Raw genomic sequence first — 16686 nt, 5'->3', positions numbered from 1 at the left:
CTAAGGATTTTAGCACTCAAGAGACCAAGCAGTTGGACATTGCTTGTGATGGCTGCCTCATTTGGGGTAGGGAAGAAGGGTGATGTTCAAGAGGAAGTGGGACAGCCTCCCTGCTCCTGCTACCACCCTTACAGAAGCACACCACATGACAAATACCTAGCTGCATATGCCAGAGTCCTAATAATGGGCTTCATCAGCAGAGCCATGCTTCTAACATAGTTGGTGTGGTGTTAGTAGCAGGCCCCCATGCCTCTGTTTTCTGGATGCTTTACTGTGGATGTGCAGAGGGACTGTAATGATACTGGGGGTAGAAGCCACATGTGGTCCAGAACCCCTCAGCCAAAGCTGGGAATGCAACAGGGACCACAGAGCTGGGGTCTGAGCTCTGAGGTATGCTCTAATGCATTTACCCTGGTTGGCGAGTAAACTACTCCCTATCTTCCTCCTAGGGATGTTCACAGACAGGTGGTTGTGGTGAAAGAAGAATCTCTACACTCCATCCTGGCAGGTAACCCCAGCAGTGGGCTGCCTCGGGGGGCTGAGGGGCATAGAATACCTCAAGTTCCAGATCCAAATACGAAGGGCTCTTCTCAGCCTAGTCAGAGAGCCTGGCTTTGGACCCTGTGTGAGGTATTCAGTGTGACAGAGGGTACAGTTACATTGCAGGGAGAGAGGCCCTTTTTCAGGGCAGGAGGCGGGTGCAGATGATTGGGTCCTTAAGAGGTTACAGAGTCTGGGGGGTGGCAGTGAGAATAGTATGTGCAGAGCAGCAACTCTCTAGCTGCTGAATTTAACATTAGGATACCTGTTGCTGGGATTATGAGAGCCAGGGTTCAGGTTCCTCCTTTGGTACATGTGTGAGCTCACCTAGAAACGTGTTGTGTGTGTGTGTGTGTGTGTACGTGTGTGTACATGCGTGTGTGTGTACGTGTGTGTACGTGTGTGTGTGTTCCTTCTCCCCAGGAAGTGACATGACAGTGTCACAGATCTTGCTGACACAGCATGGAATCCCAGTGATGAACCTGTCTGATGGGAAGGCATATTGCTTCAATCCATCACTTTCTACATGGTAAGCAAGCCAATCCCCTGACCTTGCCCTCCCTCGTTCTCCATGCCCTCTGCCCCATGTTCTGAGTTGTTCAAGGCGGCTGTGCTTATCACCACTACACTGCCAATGCAGTGCTCCTACTCAGTTGGAACCCAGAGTAGCAAACAAAGGCTCTCAGTTTTTATGATCCAGCCTGCCAAGCATTTTCCCTAGACTGGAGCTACAGTAACAGCCCAGCCTAAAGAGACAAAACTCAAACCTGCTAGTATAAGCTCCACTGTCCTCATGGCAGGCTGCCAGCTCACAGCCTCTCTGGCTTCAGAGCCCATGCTCAGAGGTGCTTTCTTTCTATATCATTTTCTGAGGTCACCTTCTTTGAAATAAGTTGACTTCATAGTAACCTTGCCAGCACTTTTCAGTTTTTGTAGCTTAGGACGAGCCAAATAGCACTTATTACTAACATCCTGAATTAGCTAAGGTTGTACCATCACTTACTACCTGCAATGATCTGAACCTTTCTTCTGTTTTTTTTTTTTGAATTTGTATATTTCAAATTTGTAAAATTTCTTAAGTCAGCATGTGTAATATGTAAGTGGTGTAAGACAGGGCAGACTTCTCCTGTCTCATCCGCTGCTCCCCTCAGCAGTGTATTTCAGTCAGTCTGCCAGTTCTGTTCCCCACTCTGTCTCTGGTGAATCCTCATAACCCCTGCATCTCTGGCCTGTACCCCAGTTCTTATATGCATAAATAAATAAATCTTTGAAAAAAAATAAGTGGTATGCCAGCCACTCTGAAAATGAAAAGCTTTTTTTTGTCTATACATTTGTCTATACCCTACCTTTCTTGTTAACAGTTGTCTGTCACATATTTATCCTCTTTTTCCTAAATTAGAAAAAGCAAGATAATCCCGCAAATCTCCACTCCCTGCTCCTCCAAATTATCCAGTGTTGTGTATTATATATGACTCTGGTAATAATAGAAACAAGCCAGTTATTTAAGAAGGGATATATGACTCTTAGTATCTTGGATATGTTTACAAAGACACTGAGCTGTTTTTAAAGTGTGTAAAGCATGTTTACTTGACCAAGATGGGAGTAGTTCAGAGAAGGTGAAGATCTGCCTACCTGGTTTTAGAAGCAAAGGAAGGCTGGGACCATGACAGCTTCTGAGGGACCAGACCATGTGGACCCTTAGGGCAGATGGACATCCTGGGCATACTTCACACACAGGTGACTTGTCCTCAGGAATGAGTACCATAAGGCTGCAGTGCTCACAGGAGAATCCTCTTGCTAACTCCACTGTCATTGATGTTTCCTTATTATGAAACCTGCCCATAAGGAGCCCAGTGCTGACAACACAGACACCAACCTCACTGGTGTTCTGGTAGTAGTCACATGGCTCTTGTTTCTCATTGGCCTCATCACCAATCTCTTCAGCAGGACCTCATAGTTTTTCTGAGCTCTTTTCCTGTCTTTTCCTTTTCCTCCCTAGGAACCTGGTTTCTGACAAGCAGGACTCCCTGGCCCAGTGTGCGGACTTCAGAAGTAGCCTGCCTCCCCAGGATGCCATGCTGTGCTCGGGACCCTTAGCCATAGTCCAGGGCCACGCCTCCACGTAGGTGACCTGAATGCAGGAACAGTGGCTGGGTTGTGAAGGCCCAGTCCCACCCAGGCCTGCTCTCTGATTATTTGTTTTCTGTGCCCAGCTACTTCTCTGCACAGGCAGGTTGGGTTACCAAGCATTGTGGGCCCATGTCAAGTAATATCCTGGGGACCTGGAATGTAGACCATGTTACTTCATGGCCCAGATGCCACTCTAAGGTGCTAGGGGTCGTGGATCACCCATGTTGAGCAGTTTTTTATTTAGGTGGGGGGAATGAGCCACTAGCCTGTACCTTAACGGCCTATCTGACAGGTACAGGGTGAGATACAGCTAGGGAGCCAGAGCAGCTGGGGGGGCTGTGGCTAGGATTTGGGGATGGGTGGGCTAGCATGGATTCTAATGCCCCATCACAGCACTGACTTCTCAGTGGTGCTCTGGGACATATAGTGGCAGCCTCCTGTCTCCAGCCCACACCCTCACCTCCCTCCAAGGTGCCTGCTGCCTTATCATGTGTGTCTGCTGGTCTCTGCAGTTCAGGGAGGCAGGCGGCCCGTCTCTTCTCCGTGCCTCATGTGGTGCAGCAGGAGACCACCCTAGCCTACCTGGAGAATCAGGTCGCCGCAGCGCTTACACTGCAGTCCAGCCACGAATACCGCCATTGGCTCCTCCTCTATGCACGGTACCTAGTGAACGAAGGTGAGGTCCTTAGTGACCCCTCAGTCCTCCTGGAATATATACAGTCCCCATCCCAACATGATCCTACTCAAATCCCTCGAATCAAGGCGGGGGTATTACAGCCCTGGGGCTCTCTATATTCTCCTTCCTAGTCTCCCGTGGTCACTCTTAGGGGCCTTAACTTCTTGCTCTCCCATCAGTGAAATGGACCCTCAGCCCCATGTCACCCAGCCTGAGTTGTAATCTGGACAGCCCAGTGGGCATCCTGCCCATTCTACTCCAAGGCCCTAAATGGAGTAGGTCCTGAGGCCAGGAGGATTAACAGAGGGAGGGGGGTAGGAGCAGAGAATGTGTGGGAAGACATTTCCAGAAGAAGCAAATGTGATATTGTGACTTCTGCCTCTATCACACCCTTGGAGTGTCAGTGGTCAGCAAGCCAATCACCCCAGGGGAGAGCATCTTCTGGCAGCATTGGTGGGCCTGCATTTCTCTTTCTCCTCTGAGCCCTTCCTGCCCAGGAAGGGCCAGCCTGCTGTTGAGCACCTCCCCATGGCCCTCCAGCCCAGGTTTTCCGAGCTCGGCTTCTCAGAGAACATCTGTGCTCCCTCCCCTGTATCTCCATCCCCCTTCCATCCACTACATTCCGTTAGTCTGCAAAAGGCAAGGTGTATCAGAAGAGGTGACTGACCTGCTCTTGGAGTGACCTCCAACAGCCTCTCATCCCTCTACTAGGCAAGTGAGGGGTCATATTACCAGTCTTCCTCCCGCTTGTGCTTGGCCTCCAGGCCTCTATCTTGGGAAATGACCCTCCCAAAACTCCCTGTGTCACCACACATCCCAAAGCCTGATGACAGAGCAGCCTGTCCTGGACTTCATGTTTTGCTTTTGACATTACCCTCCTCATTTTTATTATGGTTTAGAAAAATAAATGTAAGTACAGAAAAGGCAAAAACATATCAAGCCCCTATAATGTAACTCCTAGAATTCACATGCCATGTGCTTCTGCTGCTATAACTGTAGTGTCTACACTATTGATGACAACAAACATGACTGACCAACATGAAATGAAACCCCATTTCTTTCCCCAGTGGACATCAATAATGAGTTTGATGTTTACTCTTCCCACTCAGTCTATGTAACTATCCGATACTGACTTGTCATTCCTATGCTGGGAGTTCACTCCAGTCACACCTTATTCCCCCTCTTGTGGCTCATCTTTGGTTTGCTTATTCCTGGGTGTTGATAAGGACTCACCCTAACTCCTTGCATAAAGCTGCTGCCTCCTCCAGGCCCTGCTCTCATTTATGGGATCACTTCTTTCTACTCCTTGCTTTTCTTCCACCGTCTTCTACACATCTTTCCCAGTGTTCATATACAAGTTGCCTCTTCTGTCTCTTGCAGACTTAACAAGAAAAGGAAGACTTAGTTTTCAAAGGGAAATCCCAGTCAGTTCTCGAATTCCAGCTTCATTCCTCTTATTCTCCATCCTTGTCTTTGGGTGATTTTATCTATTCCTTATGGTTCAGCTGACAGGCCACCCCCAAATTCCACTTCTAGTCTTTCTGGCACTCCACCTGGCTGTGCCCATAACCCTGGGTTAGTGAGCTTATTTCACCATCTCCACGTAATTGCTCCCTTCTCGTTCTAATTGGGACCTTTGCTATCTCCTGTCTCCTAAGGGCTGACCTCCTAAGCCTGCTGATCTCCTCTCACACCAGCTGCCAGAACATCTTCTCAAACAAATCTGACTAGTCTGATCTCCTCTTTCCACAATTTCCCATATTTCCCATCACCTTGGGAATTTTATCCCAGATCTAGCTACATCTCAGTTTTCAAGCACAGCGTATGTTTATGTTGTCAAGGGATTGGGCGAATGAGAATCTGTCATTATGGGTCGCAGTGCCCCAAACTAAGAGACCCACAAGGAGTTTTTCCCATATAAGCAATAAAGCCAGCATTTGTTCATTCTGCTTTGATATACACAACAACAGCATATTCTTGATTTTTTATTTCTTTTTGTAATGTGATCCTATTTCTGTTCTGTTTTGTTTTTTGTTTTTTGTTTTTTTCTGTAATTAGGGTTTGAATACCGACTCCGAGAAATATGCAAGGACTTACTGGGTCCGGTTCACTACTCCACTGGAAGCCAGTGGGAGTCAACAGTAGTGGTAGGTGCTTCTTTCATTCTTGCTGCAAGAATTCACTCTTGAAAATGAAAATGGAGACTTTAAATAAGCCAAAGTACTTTAAAATTCCTCCCCAATAGACTTGGGCCCAAGCAGCAGGAAAAGGGCAAGGTGCTATGCACTCCATGACCTGGCAGGAGGGGTCCCTCAGCGTTGGGCCTAGGGAGTACTCAGCCACTCTATCTTTGGGAGCCTGACCAAAGCTGCCTGGCAAGGACTCTGGGCTTGTTCAGTAATAAAGGTAAAAGATCGTTCCCTGCCTTTGTGGAGCAATAGTCTGATAAGGAACAAGTAAGCAGTAGCGTCCATAAGACCATTTTACACTGAGGATTATGCTCAGAAGAAACAAGCAGAGCAGTAAAAGCCTGTGCTTTACCAGAAAGATTGGCCAGGGTAGACCTTAGAAGAGGACCCTGGAGATGAGACCCAAGGATAAGAATAAACCAGCTGTGCAGAGACCTAGAGGTTCCTGGTAGAACAGATGGTAAATGCAAAGAGGACTCAGTACATTGAGAGTACTGTGGCTGGAACATAGTAAACAAAGGAGAGGATGGCGTTAGGTGACAGGAGAGAGATAGCAGAGAGTAGACCTTGGGGCCCTTTTAAGGAGCTGAAATCTAAGGCAAAACAATCTGAGAGGAATTTATTCAGAGATGATATGAACTGACAAAGAAAACCAGGTATGGCTTGTTATTTTGTAGCCATTTCCGCAATAGATAAAGGTAACTTGGATCAGTGTGATGGCCATGGAAAGGAGACCGATTCCATATGTATGTTGGAGGCAGAAACAAGAAGACTTAGAGGGTGTGTGGTTGGGTGTGGAATAGGTGAGGGAAAGAGTTATTAACAATGTCACCTCCAGATTTTTTGGTGTAAGTGAGTGGATGCTGTTGCATTGATTGATTTGAAAAAGGAACAGATTGGTGAGGGATGGGAGAAATGATGGATCCAAGAGTTAGCTCCATAACTTCATTCACTCACTGAGCAGATACTGATGGAGTGCCTGCTCTGGCCAGGCCAGTCTAAGCATGGGGCAGGCAGCAGTGAATAAGATCAACTGAGGCTCTGACTTCATGGAGCTATGTTCTTGTGAGACAGGCAAATTATAAACAGTAAGCAAGTCTGTATAATATATGGTGGGAGTGGTGGTTATGGGAACAAAAACAAAGAGGTTGGGGGATACAGAGTTATAGGTATGATGCTATTTTATATTGGGTGATCAAGATAGGCCTAACTAAGAGCAGAGCCAGAAAGGTGAGGGAAGCAGATACCTGAAGAAAGAGTTTGTAAGCAGAGGGAACAGCAAATACAAAGACCTGAGGTTAAAAACTTGTAATGGGATCAACTGAGCAGAGTGGTGATAGAGGATGAAAGGAGTTGAGATTAGAAAGATTAGAGGGTCAGTACCCACATGGATCTGAGGGTGTAGTGTGTACTTGCCTTCTTTATTTTTTATTCCATTTTATTTTGTTGTAGTAGATCTTAATTTTGTTGCCTTATGGAGCCCTAGGATCAATTCCCTGGAAACTCAAAATTGGTACAGGAACAGTTTTACTTCAAGTTCTCCTTTATTCTAGGGTGCATCCCCTTGGAATGCCAACATAAAAAAGGGAGCATTTACTAGGGACCCCCACTTTTCATAGGAGCTAGGCCTCTGCTTTGGTTCCCCCTAGGCCCTCAAGTCTGTCAGAAGGTCAGTTAGTCTCTTCTTCATCAATAAATGCTCCCAAGATAAAGACGTTCCTCTCTTGGATCCTACCTTCCCCACACTGGTACCTGATCATTTGGCACTAGCAGGTTAGCTCTCTGAGGTCTGTTTATATTTGTCCAGCGTTGTCCCATGTCCTCAGCAGGAAGGGTTCTGAATTACCTTGTCTGTCACTGGAATGAAAAGTTAGTAAACCTTCCCAAATATAAGCTACAAATACTAAGCAGAACTTTTTTTTTATGTTAACCTTTGTTCCCTGAATTATCTGTCTTATTAAGGTTCATTCTCATTTCTCATTCATTTATTGTGGTCATTGCTTTTGAATATTTTCTCCTATTCATCTGGGGACCTCTTCTTGTCATTACAAGTTAAAGACTAAAGTTGGTAACCGATTCAGGTTTCCTTATGCAAGAGTAGAGCCACTTCCCAAGCACACCTCACCTCTGGGGAAGCCTAACAGGCTATCTGCTTCAGTGGAAAACAGACATATGCTTAACCAGTCCTTCCGTCTGACCAAGTTATGGGGCTTCACTCTGACCTAGCTGCCCCTCTGGTGGAACATTAGCCTGAGATGTCAACTAGAGCTCCACAGTAGTTCTGTTTCAGTCTGAAAGCAAACATTGCAAGCCACTGTGGTGCAAAGGAAGAGTCACAGATGTGCCACTAGTTAATAGCCACACATCCTCCTTTCTCCCACATCTTCCTCTCCCTACTTCCTGCTTGTTCTTGCTAGCTCCATTCAGTACACTTCATTAGGGTTTTGTACAGGAGAACCTGTGGCTTCCTTCACAGGTCACCCATCAGTGTGGCCCCACCTCCTTTCCACCTTCTGTAAGCAGTTTAAAATAGCCAGTCTGCTCATGGTCCCTGGTGTCCATGACAGATGCTTTCAACTGTAGATTAATGACACCCTGTCTAATGGTAGCTGAAATAGATCTTTTTCTCTCCTCCAATGTAAGTGGTTTGGACTTAGATGGTAATCTATACAACTGTGTGAATTTTCCTGACCTTTCCCTTATGGTCACAAGGTGGCTTTTATGTCTAAATTCAAAGACAGAAGCAAGCTAAGGATGACCTTTGGCCACTTCTACTTAAGAGAGTGTACTAGAAGTCTTAGAGCAGTAAGAAAAAATTGGAAATCCAAATTGGAAAGGAAAAAGTAAACTTAACTGTTTGAAGACAACATGATCTCATATGTTGCAAATGCTAAAAGATTCCACAAAAGACCTGGAGAATAAAGGTATTCAGCAAATTTGCATAATACAAAACACAACGTTCATTTTCGATATATGTGTGTCCTTAGATGTAAAGTAAGTTCCTTGTAGGCAGCATATAGTTGGATCCTGTTTACATATCTGTTTTGATTGGGGAATTTAAACACAAATTTATACTCATTTATACTTTTTTTTTTTTTTTTAAAGATTTATTTATTTGTTTATTTATACAAGCACTGGGCACAGTCAGAAGCGCGGGAGGGTGAGAGAATTCATCAGAGCCAGAGCAGGGAACAGAGCAGGCAGAAGGACCGAAGTACACTGCTGAGGGGAGCAGCGGGTGGCAGGAGAGGTCTGCGCGCCATGTGGGACCCTCCTCCAGTGGCCGGGGAGCAGCTGGGGATCGAACCGGTGCTGCAGAGGCTGCGGGCAGCTTCGTGACCCAGCGCTCAACCGCTGTGCCACCGGGGAGGCCCTATACTCATTTATACTTAAAAGTAATTACTGATCAGTAAAGTTAGTATTGCTATTTTGTTTATGTTATTTTCTTTGTTTTATAGCTTTTTTTAGCCCTCATATCTTCCCTTACTATGGTCCTTTTTTTTTTTTTTTTTTTTTTTTTTTTTTTTTTTTTTGTTGAGATAACTTTGGTTTATAGCATTATATAAGTTTCAGGTATGCAACCTTTACTTGGACATCTGTATATACAACGTTATCACCATCAAAAAGTCTAGTTTCTGTCCACCACCATACAGTTTACCACCCTTTGCCCATTCTGTATACTTTCTATCACCTTTTCCCTCTGGTAACCAACATTGTAGTCTCAGAGTCTAAGCCTTTGTTTGTTTACTTTGTTTGTCTTCTGTATAATGTATGAAATCATACATTATTTGCCTTTATCCATCTGACTTATTTCACTTAACATAATCCCCTCACAGTCCATAATTTCATCTTTTTATCTTTGATTAGTATTCCATTGTGTATATAAATTATATCTTATTTATCCATTCATCTGTAGATGGGCTCTTAAGTTGTTTCCATATCTTGGCGATTGTATGGTGATTTTTTTCAGTGACAGACATATTTTGATTCCCACCTCATTTCATGTATATTTTATAGATACTTTCTTTTTGGTAACCCTGAGGATTACCAAAAACACTAATAACTTTTAAACCACTAATAACTTAATTTTTTTGTTTCTTTTTTTTTTTTTATTTTATACATTTTTAACATCATTTTTCATTTCTGCACAATGTATGCATTTTCATCTTGGTTATATTCCCCATACAATTGCACCCCCCTGATTTTGACCCCAATCCCTCCTCTCCCTGCCCCCCCTACCCTCTAGTGTCTCTGGTTTATAGTTGCTTGTTGATTTTTATTTTTTCTTTATTGTAATACTAGTAACTTAATTTTAATTGCACACAAAACACTGTACTCCTTTTATAGCTCCACCCATCCCCACTTTGTTATCATTGTCACTTTTTTTTTTTTTTTGTGGGACCCTCACCGGTGGCCGGGGATCGAACTGGCACTGCAGAGGCTGCAGGCAGCCTCGCAACCCAGCGCTCAACCACTGCACCACCAGGGGAGGCCCACAAATTGTTTTTAGAATTGTGTAACCGTTAACAAAGATTTAGAAGTTTTGTGCTTTTGCCTTTTAAATACTATTAATGAATAAAAAACGCAGTGTCACCAAATAAAATTGATTTAGACTTACATTGATCATTTATGTTTAGTTTTAAATCTACCATCTTGACTTTTTAATTAATTTCATTTTTTGTTACTCCATTTTATCCATTTGTTGGTTTATTAGTTAATTCCTTTTTGTTTGGGCTTTATTTATATAGGGAGCAGTTGGTTTTTGTTTGTTTTAATGCTTGCTTTAGGGTAGTTACACTGTAAGTACCCTAAGTAACTTATTACAGCCTACCTTCAAGTGATATGCTTCCACTTCACATACTCTGAAAGCATCTTTTAATAGTATATTTACCATATCCCTTCCTAGTTTTTGTGGTATTATTACCCTACCTTTACTTTTATATATGCTATAAACTACAAACTTTGTTTTCATTATTTTGCTTTTAAAAAAGCATAACTTTTTAACATTTAAGTTCTGAACCCTTTAGGGGAATGTTTTGGATTAAGGATCCATTTTTAAATCTGTATTCCATGTGGGTAAATATTGGGTTGTCGGAAAAGTCATGACACGTTTTTGCTTGAAAAACAGAAAAATGTCATGACTTTTTCATCAACCCAGTATGTTCTCAAATTCAATTTATTGAATAATCCCCTGTTGTTCTCCACCACATCTGTCTTGTCTTCTCTCTTATGGCAAAGCTTGGCATAATATTAGCCTGCATCTCTAAGAGGATAGTGAATATCTATGGTGTTCTTGACTTTTACTCCATATATATAGCTTAAATTAGTTTGTCAGGTTCCATTAAAAACTGTCAGGCATATGATTGGAGGTACTTTCAGAAAAAAAAAAATTGTCTTCTTCTTTGGGCCTCCCCCGTGGCGCAGCGGTTGAGAGCTGGGTTGCAAAGCTGCCCGCAGCCTCTGTAGCGCTGGTTCAATCCCCGGCTGCTCCCCAGCCCCTGGAGGAGGGTCCCACATGGTGCACAGACCTCTCCTGCCGCCCGCTGCTTCCCTCAGCAATGTACTTCGGTCCTTCTGCCTGCTCTGCTCCCTGCTCTGGCTCTGGTGAATTCTCTCACACTCTCGTGCTTCTGACTGTACCCAGTGCTTGTATAAATAAATAAATAATTAAATCTTGGAAAAAAAAAAAGAAAAAAAATTTAAAAAAAATTGTCTTCGTTCAGATTTTATTTTTTAAAAAGATTTATTTATTTATGCATACAAGAACTGGGTTGTAAAGGACTGATCACAAAAATCTACAAAGAGCTGACGAGACTCAACAAAAACAAAGAAAATAATCCAGTCAAAAAATGGGCAGAAGAGTTAAAAAGAAACTTCTCCAAAGAGGAAATACAAATGGCCAACAGGCATATGAAAAATGTTCAATGTCACTTGCAATCAGGGAAATGCAAATCAAAACTACAATGAGATACCATCTCACTCCAGTGAGAATGGCACATAATAAAAAAAACTAGCAACAACAAATGTTGGCGAGGATGTGGAGAGAAAGGAACTCTCCTGCACTGCTGGTGGGAGTGCAAACTGGTCCAACCACTATGGAAAGCTGTGTGGAGATTCCTCAACCTACTAAACATAGAGCTTCCATATGATCCAGCAATTCCACTCCTAGGTATTTACCCAAAGGACACAGAAACATTAATTCCAAAGAGCACCTGCACCCCTCTGTTTATAGCAGCACAATTTACAATAGCTAAGCTATGGAAACAACCCAAATGCCCAAAAATAGCCGACTGGATCAAGAAGATGTGGTACATATACACGATGGAATATTACTCAGCATTCAAAAAAGATAAACACATGCAATTTGCAGCAACATGGATGGAGCTGGAAGGGATCATGCTCAGCGAAATAAGCCAGAAAGAAAAAGAAAAATACCGGATGGTCTCACTCATAACAGGAATCTAGAAAACCTAAATAAGGGACCAGGAAAAAGAATAACTATAAGAAAGAAAATATCAAAATCAACAAACAACTCTGAACCAGAGACATACTTTGGGGGGGGGGGAGATTGGGGTCAAAATCAGGGAGTTGAAATTGTATGGGGAATACAAAAATTAAAAAAGAAAAGAAATAGTGTTGTCTAAAAATAAGTTAATAAATATATGTATATTTTATTAAAAAAAAAAAGGAACTGGGTTGTAACCAGAGGTGTAGGGGGTAAGGGAATTCATCAGAGAGAGAGGGGAGCAGAAAGGCAGCTTCATTGAAATACACTGCTGAGGGGAGCAGCAGGCAAGACAGGAGAGGTCTGCTGCGCCATGTGGGTAGCTCCCTGGCTGACAGGGATAGAGCTCATGCCACAGTGGCTGGTGATAGTTTGATAGCACTGTCTTTAAACCCCTGCAACATCAGGGAGGCCTTCAAATTTTTTTTTAAAGCCTTTCACTAAAGTTTCAGTTTTCAGTACATACACCATACACATCTTTTGTGAGATTTATTCTTAGATATTTTATACTTTTTCTAATATTTAATTCTCACTTTTCTTGATAATAGTTCTCTTTTTTTATTCGCTGTTAGAATTGATTGCTAGTAGTTTATAAAGGATTTATATATATGACTTCACAGATGAATTGGCCTGTGATCTTCTATTCTCATGCTGTCCTTGTCTGGCTGTAGGATGAGCTATATTTGCATAACACTGCAAAAAGTCTGTTCTTTGGAAGTTTCTTAGACATCAATTAAAAATTCTAGTATACCTGATTGTGGTAAGATAAAAATCCTGTTTCCTATTTCTTTTTGAATCAGTTGATTTATTTTATTTTTCTAGGAATTAGTCCATTTTCTCTATTCTTATTTGTTGGCACAAAATTGTTCATACTACTCATTACTTTTTATCTCTTCTACATCTAAAATTTTGTGCCTTCTTTATTTTTCATTGAGCTTTCTCCCTCCTTTCTTGATTAATCTTGCCAGAGATTTATTTTCTTTAGACATTTCAAAAAATGACTTTAGTCTTCTTCCCTATTGTTTTTAATTTCATTGATTTTTAACTCTTATCATCTTTCATTCTATTTTTCAAAATGTTTTATCTGATTTTTTTTTTTTCCCACTGAGTTTTAGATTGGATTCTGGTCATTCTCTCATCTTCTCCAGTAAAGCTATTTTCTTTTTTATTATTTTTTTGTAGAAGATCTGGGATGTAAGCCAGAGGTGCAGGGTGTGAGAGGATTAGGGACAGAATAGGGAGCAGAACAGGCAGATTTCCTTAAATAACACTGCTAAGGGGAGAAATGGGTGAGACAGGAGAGATCTGTTGTGCCATATGTGGATTACCTCTCGGGCCGAGGTTCAAACTCAGGCCACAGGGGTGATAGTGCTGAAACTTATCCCCTAGGCCACCAAGGAGGCCCTCCAATAGTTATTTTATGTCTATAGTGGTCCAGTGTAAGCCCCACTTTTGTTGTATCACACTAGTTTTGCAGTATTACCATTCACTTGGAAATTGTTTTTAATTTCAGTTAACTAAAACTAATTAATTAATTTGACCCATGAGTTTTTACTAAGTTATATTTTAGTCAAAGAACATAATCTGTGTCAGGGATTTTCTGTAAGAGACCAGGAAGTAAGCATTTCAGGCTTTGCAAATCCATACAATTTTTGTGATAGCTAGCTGCTCTTGGCAGCATTCTATATAAACAAATTGGCAAGACTGCATGACTAGAGGGTGGATTTGGCCTATGCTAATGCAACCTATTATCTTGTTGAAATGCTTTTAGAGCAATTTTTCATACTTCCTTCAATGCCAAAGAGGAATGTGTGTTCTCTGATTTTGGGTGCCTCGCTCTGTATACATGCATTAGGTCATATCTACTAATGAAATGTGTTTACATTTTCTGAACCTACAGATAATGGCTTTCTGACTCATAACTAATTGAATCTGTATTAAAATTTCCCTGTGAGGATGTTTTTGTCCCTCTCTTTTGACTTACTCCCTAATGATTTTATTTCAGACTGTAACTTTGATAATTGTAAAATGCTAGCTTTCTTTTTTAAAAATTATTACTACACATCTTTTTCCATCTTTAACTTTCAGCCTTTCTGTATCCAGTGTTTCTTGCTACCATCATATGTCTGGGTTTTGGTTTATTGGATCTGATAAGTTGTTTTTTATCACCAAGTTACATTTTCTGATTCCCTTTGTTTTTTTAATACCCACAAAAACTTTTGCAGTAGTTGATCATATTACTTTCCTTCTTTTAGTATCAACTGAATTATCTCTGAGCATTTCCTCCAAAACATTTCCTGGGTGAGCTTTTCCTGTGGCAACCCAAAGAATACCTCTGTTTATACCCTCTTACATGAATAGCCTTTGACTGGATTTAAAAAGTAAAGATTGTGAATTTTTCCCCCCGATATATTAAAAGTACTACTATGATGTAAATCTTGATGTCTTTTCCTTTGTAGGTGATATGCTCTTGTTCTTAGAAAATTTAAAAATTTTTCTGTCTTTGATATTCTCAGAGTCTACTTTTGGTTCTTTAATTCCTGCTGTTGTCACCATGCTTGTCTTAACATCGTGGTCTTTCTCTTCCAGTGGTCAGTGTTGGCAGTTGATAGTTTTCCCTTTGCAACTGCTGTGCCCCTCAGGGGTCTGTGCAGTAGAGACCCTACTCAACAGTGCATATTGCAGAAGGGCCTATGCAGGCTGTGATGCCCACGCACTCAGATATGGAGGAGACATAGGCAAAAGCTAAGGATAGAGCACCCATGAAACAAAAGCCAGTTAATTGCCTTAGCACCCCCTTACCCCTGGACTTGAACTCCAGCCCCTGGAGAGCATACATATAAGGGAGTAGACCCGCCTGGTAACTATCCACATATTTCTCCTGATTTCCTACTTCCATCTTACCCTGGAGTGACCACAGTTTATTGCTGTCTAAGGCCAATGTTGACTATGCCAACAGACTTAAGGGATACAGAGAACCACAAACTACCCTAATTTTCTCTACCATATCCTTACACTGTCACTGTACTACACCCTGCCACTACACTGCACCATGCCCCAGGAATTTTCCTTTTGCCAACAATCAGGATTTCTCTGTAAGTCACTTGGACATTGGTCACTTGCAGGAAATTTAAACTCAGCTCTCGCTTCCTGGCATGCAGAGAAGTTCTTGTCATCCATCTAGGTTTCTCAGATGAACAAACACAAGGATCTCTGCCAGGCTAGGGACTCCTCCACAGTTAGGACTTCTCACTAACATTGGCACTCAACTGTCACTCCTGTGCCCACAGGGTCTGCGGAAGAGGGAGTTGCTGAAGGAGCTGTTGCCAGTCATTGGGCAGAACCTCCGCTTCCAGCGCCTCTTCACCGAGTGTCAGGAACAGCTTGACATACTGAGGGACAAGTAGCTTGCTCCAGCTGCCTCAAGACAGGGTCACACTCTTCTTCGCTGACAACACGCAGAGCCACCTCTCACCTCTTCTGGCTACTGTAGAATGAGGAGACACTGGCAGGAGGTGGGCTGTCCTGCACCAGTGCTGGCCGAGCTCCCTGGTCAGACTTCCCCTGTGTCCTGGGCCTGTTGTTCCCTCAGAAAGGAGCAGCTGTGCCCTCAACTCGTCTCTCTCTCCAGGATCCCCATGCAGACCTGGAGCTGGGGCTCTGTTCTGCTGCCTTGGGTTCGTGAGGCACTCTTAGGCCTGCTATCTTCAGCACAGTCCCACTGTGGACACTAGTGCCTGCCACATTGCAGGTGCTGTGCTGCTTCAGCTATGATGAATGAGCCATTTGTGAAAGAGAGAATCCTGAAACAATAGTGTATTATGTGGTCAGTAGACTGACCTGAAACCTATGTAAAAGGAAAAGCTATTCCAACACACGGACTATTTTTGTACTAGAATTTGCTAACTTGTAATATGGAATTTTCCTTTTGGCCAATAATCAGGATTTCCCTATAGGTCACTTGGACATTGGTCACTTGTAGGAAATTTAACTCTAATTATGAGAACTGCATTGAAAAATAATTGTACTGAAATTAACTTGTCTATCTTCATTTGGTTTTGATTTTTAAATGTTTGTAAAAAGAGACTGTTTTTGGGGGAATGGGCACTGGGGTGGGCAACTTCTTTTGTAAGTGTAAAATAAATGAACATGCATTGGATATCAAATCATCCTTGCTTCTCTTGCCTTTTCCTTCTAACTTCCACCTCCCCTTCTCTCCCCCAACCTTCCATGGATCCCTCTTTTGAAATAGGTAATGATAGGACATCAGAGCTAATGCCCCCTTCCCCAGCCCCACCTTGTCTCGCAAAAATTCATCTTCCAGCATGTGGGTCCCTTCCCTGGTTGTGCAACACCTCAAGCTGAACTAGAACTAGCAGGCAGTTTGCTTCATGTGTCAATTCCCAAGCCAGGTGTCTAAAGTCCTTAGTTTCAGCTGTACTGTGGCCCAGGTCCCTAGTCATCTAAGCACCAAATTTTGCAGCTGACTTGCTAATTTCATAGAAGGAAATCAGCTAAGTATAGATTTGGGTTTTCTGAAGATTTCTTTACAAGCTTGGATTTTCTTTGAAAGTGATTCAAATGCTGACACACAGGAGACGAGATCTGGAATCACAGAATCTCCAAGCATGGTGAAGGTTGAGTAC

General features: G+C 42.6%; 1 protein-coding gene across 5 annotated transcripts in view; it reads left to right on the top strand.

Annotated features, from left to right (window-relative positions):
- Positions 1-16201, top strand: part of LOC119234325 (protein HIRA) — a 97684-nt gene extending 81483 nt beyond the window's left edge. For all 5 annotated transcript variants that reach the window (XM_037497186.1, XM_054690571.1, XM_037497185.2 and 2 more), the window contains 6 exons: positions 450-508; positions 964-1069; positions 2540-2662; positions 3183-3346; positions 5405-5493; positions 15331-16201. In XM_037497186.1, coding sequence (XP_037353083.1) covers positions 450-508; positions 964-1069; positions 2540-2662; positions 3183-3346; positions 5405-5493; positions 15331-15447 — 658 coding nt within the window. In that variant the 3' untranslated portion in view covers positions 15448-16201. The remainder of the gene's footprint in view (positions 1-449; positions 509-963; positions 1070-2539; positions 2663-3182; positions 3347-5404; positions 5494-15330) is intronic.
- Positions 16202-16686: the final 485 nt, after the last annotated feature.

The sequence above is a fragment of the Talpa occidentalis genome, unplaced genomic scaffold (assembly GCF_014898055.3).
Source record: "Talpa occidentalis isolate TD23 unplaced genomic scaffold, MPIMG_talOcc4v2.1 talOcc4.8, whole genome shotgun sequence".
Classification (NCBI taxonomy): Eukaryota; Metazoa; Chordata; class Mammalia; order Eulipotyphla; family Talpidae; genus Talpa; species Talpa occidentalis.
The sequence above is the reverse complement of the archived record's forward strand: the minus strand, read 5'-3'. Positions and strand labels throughout refer to the sequence as shown.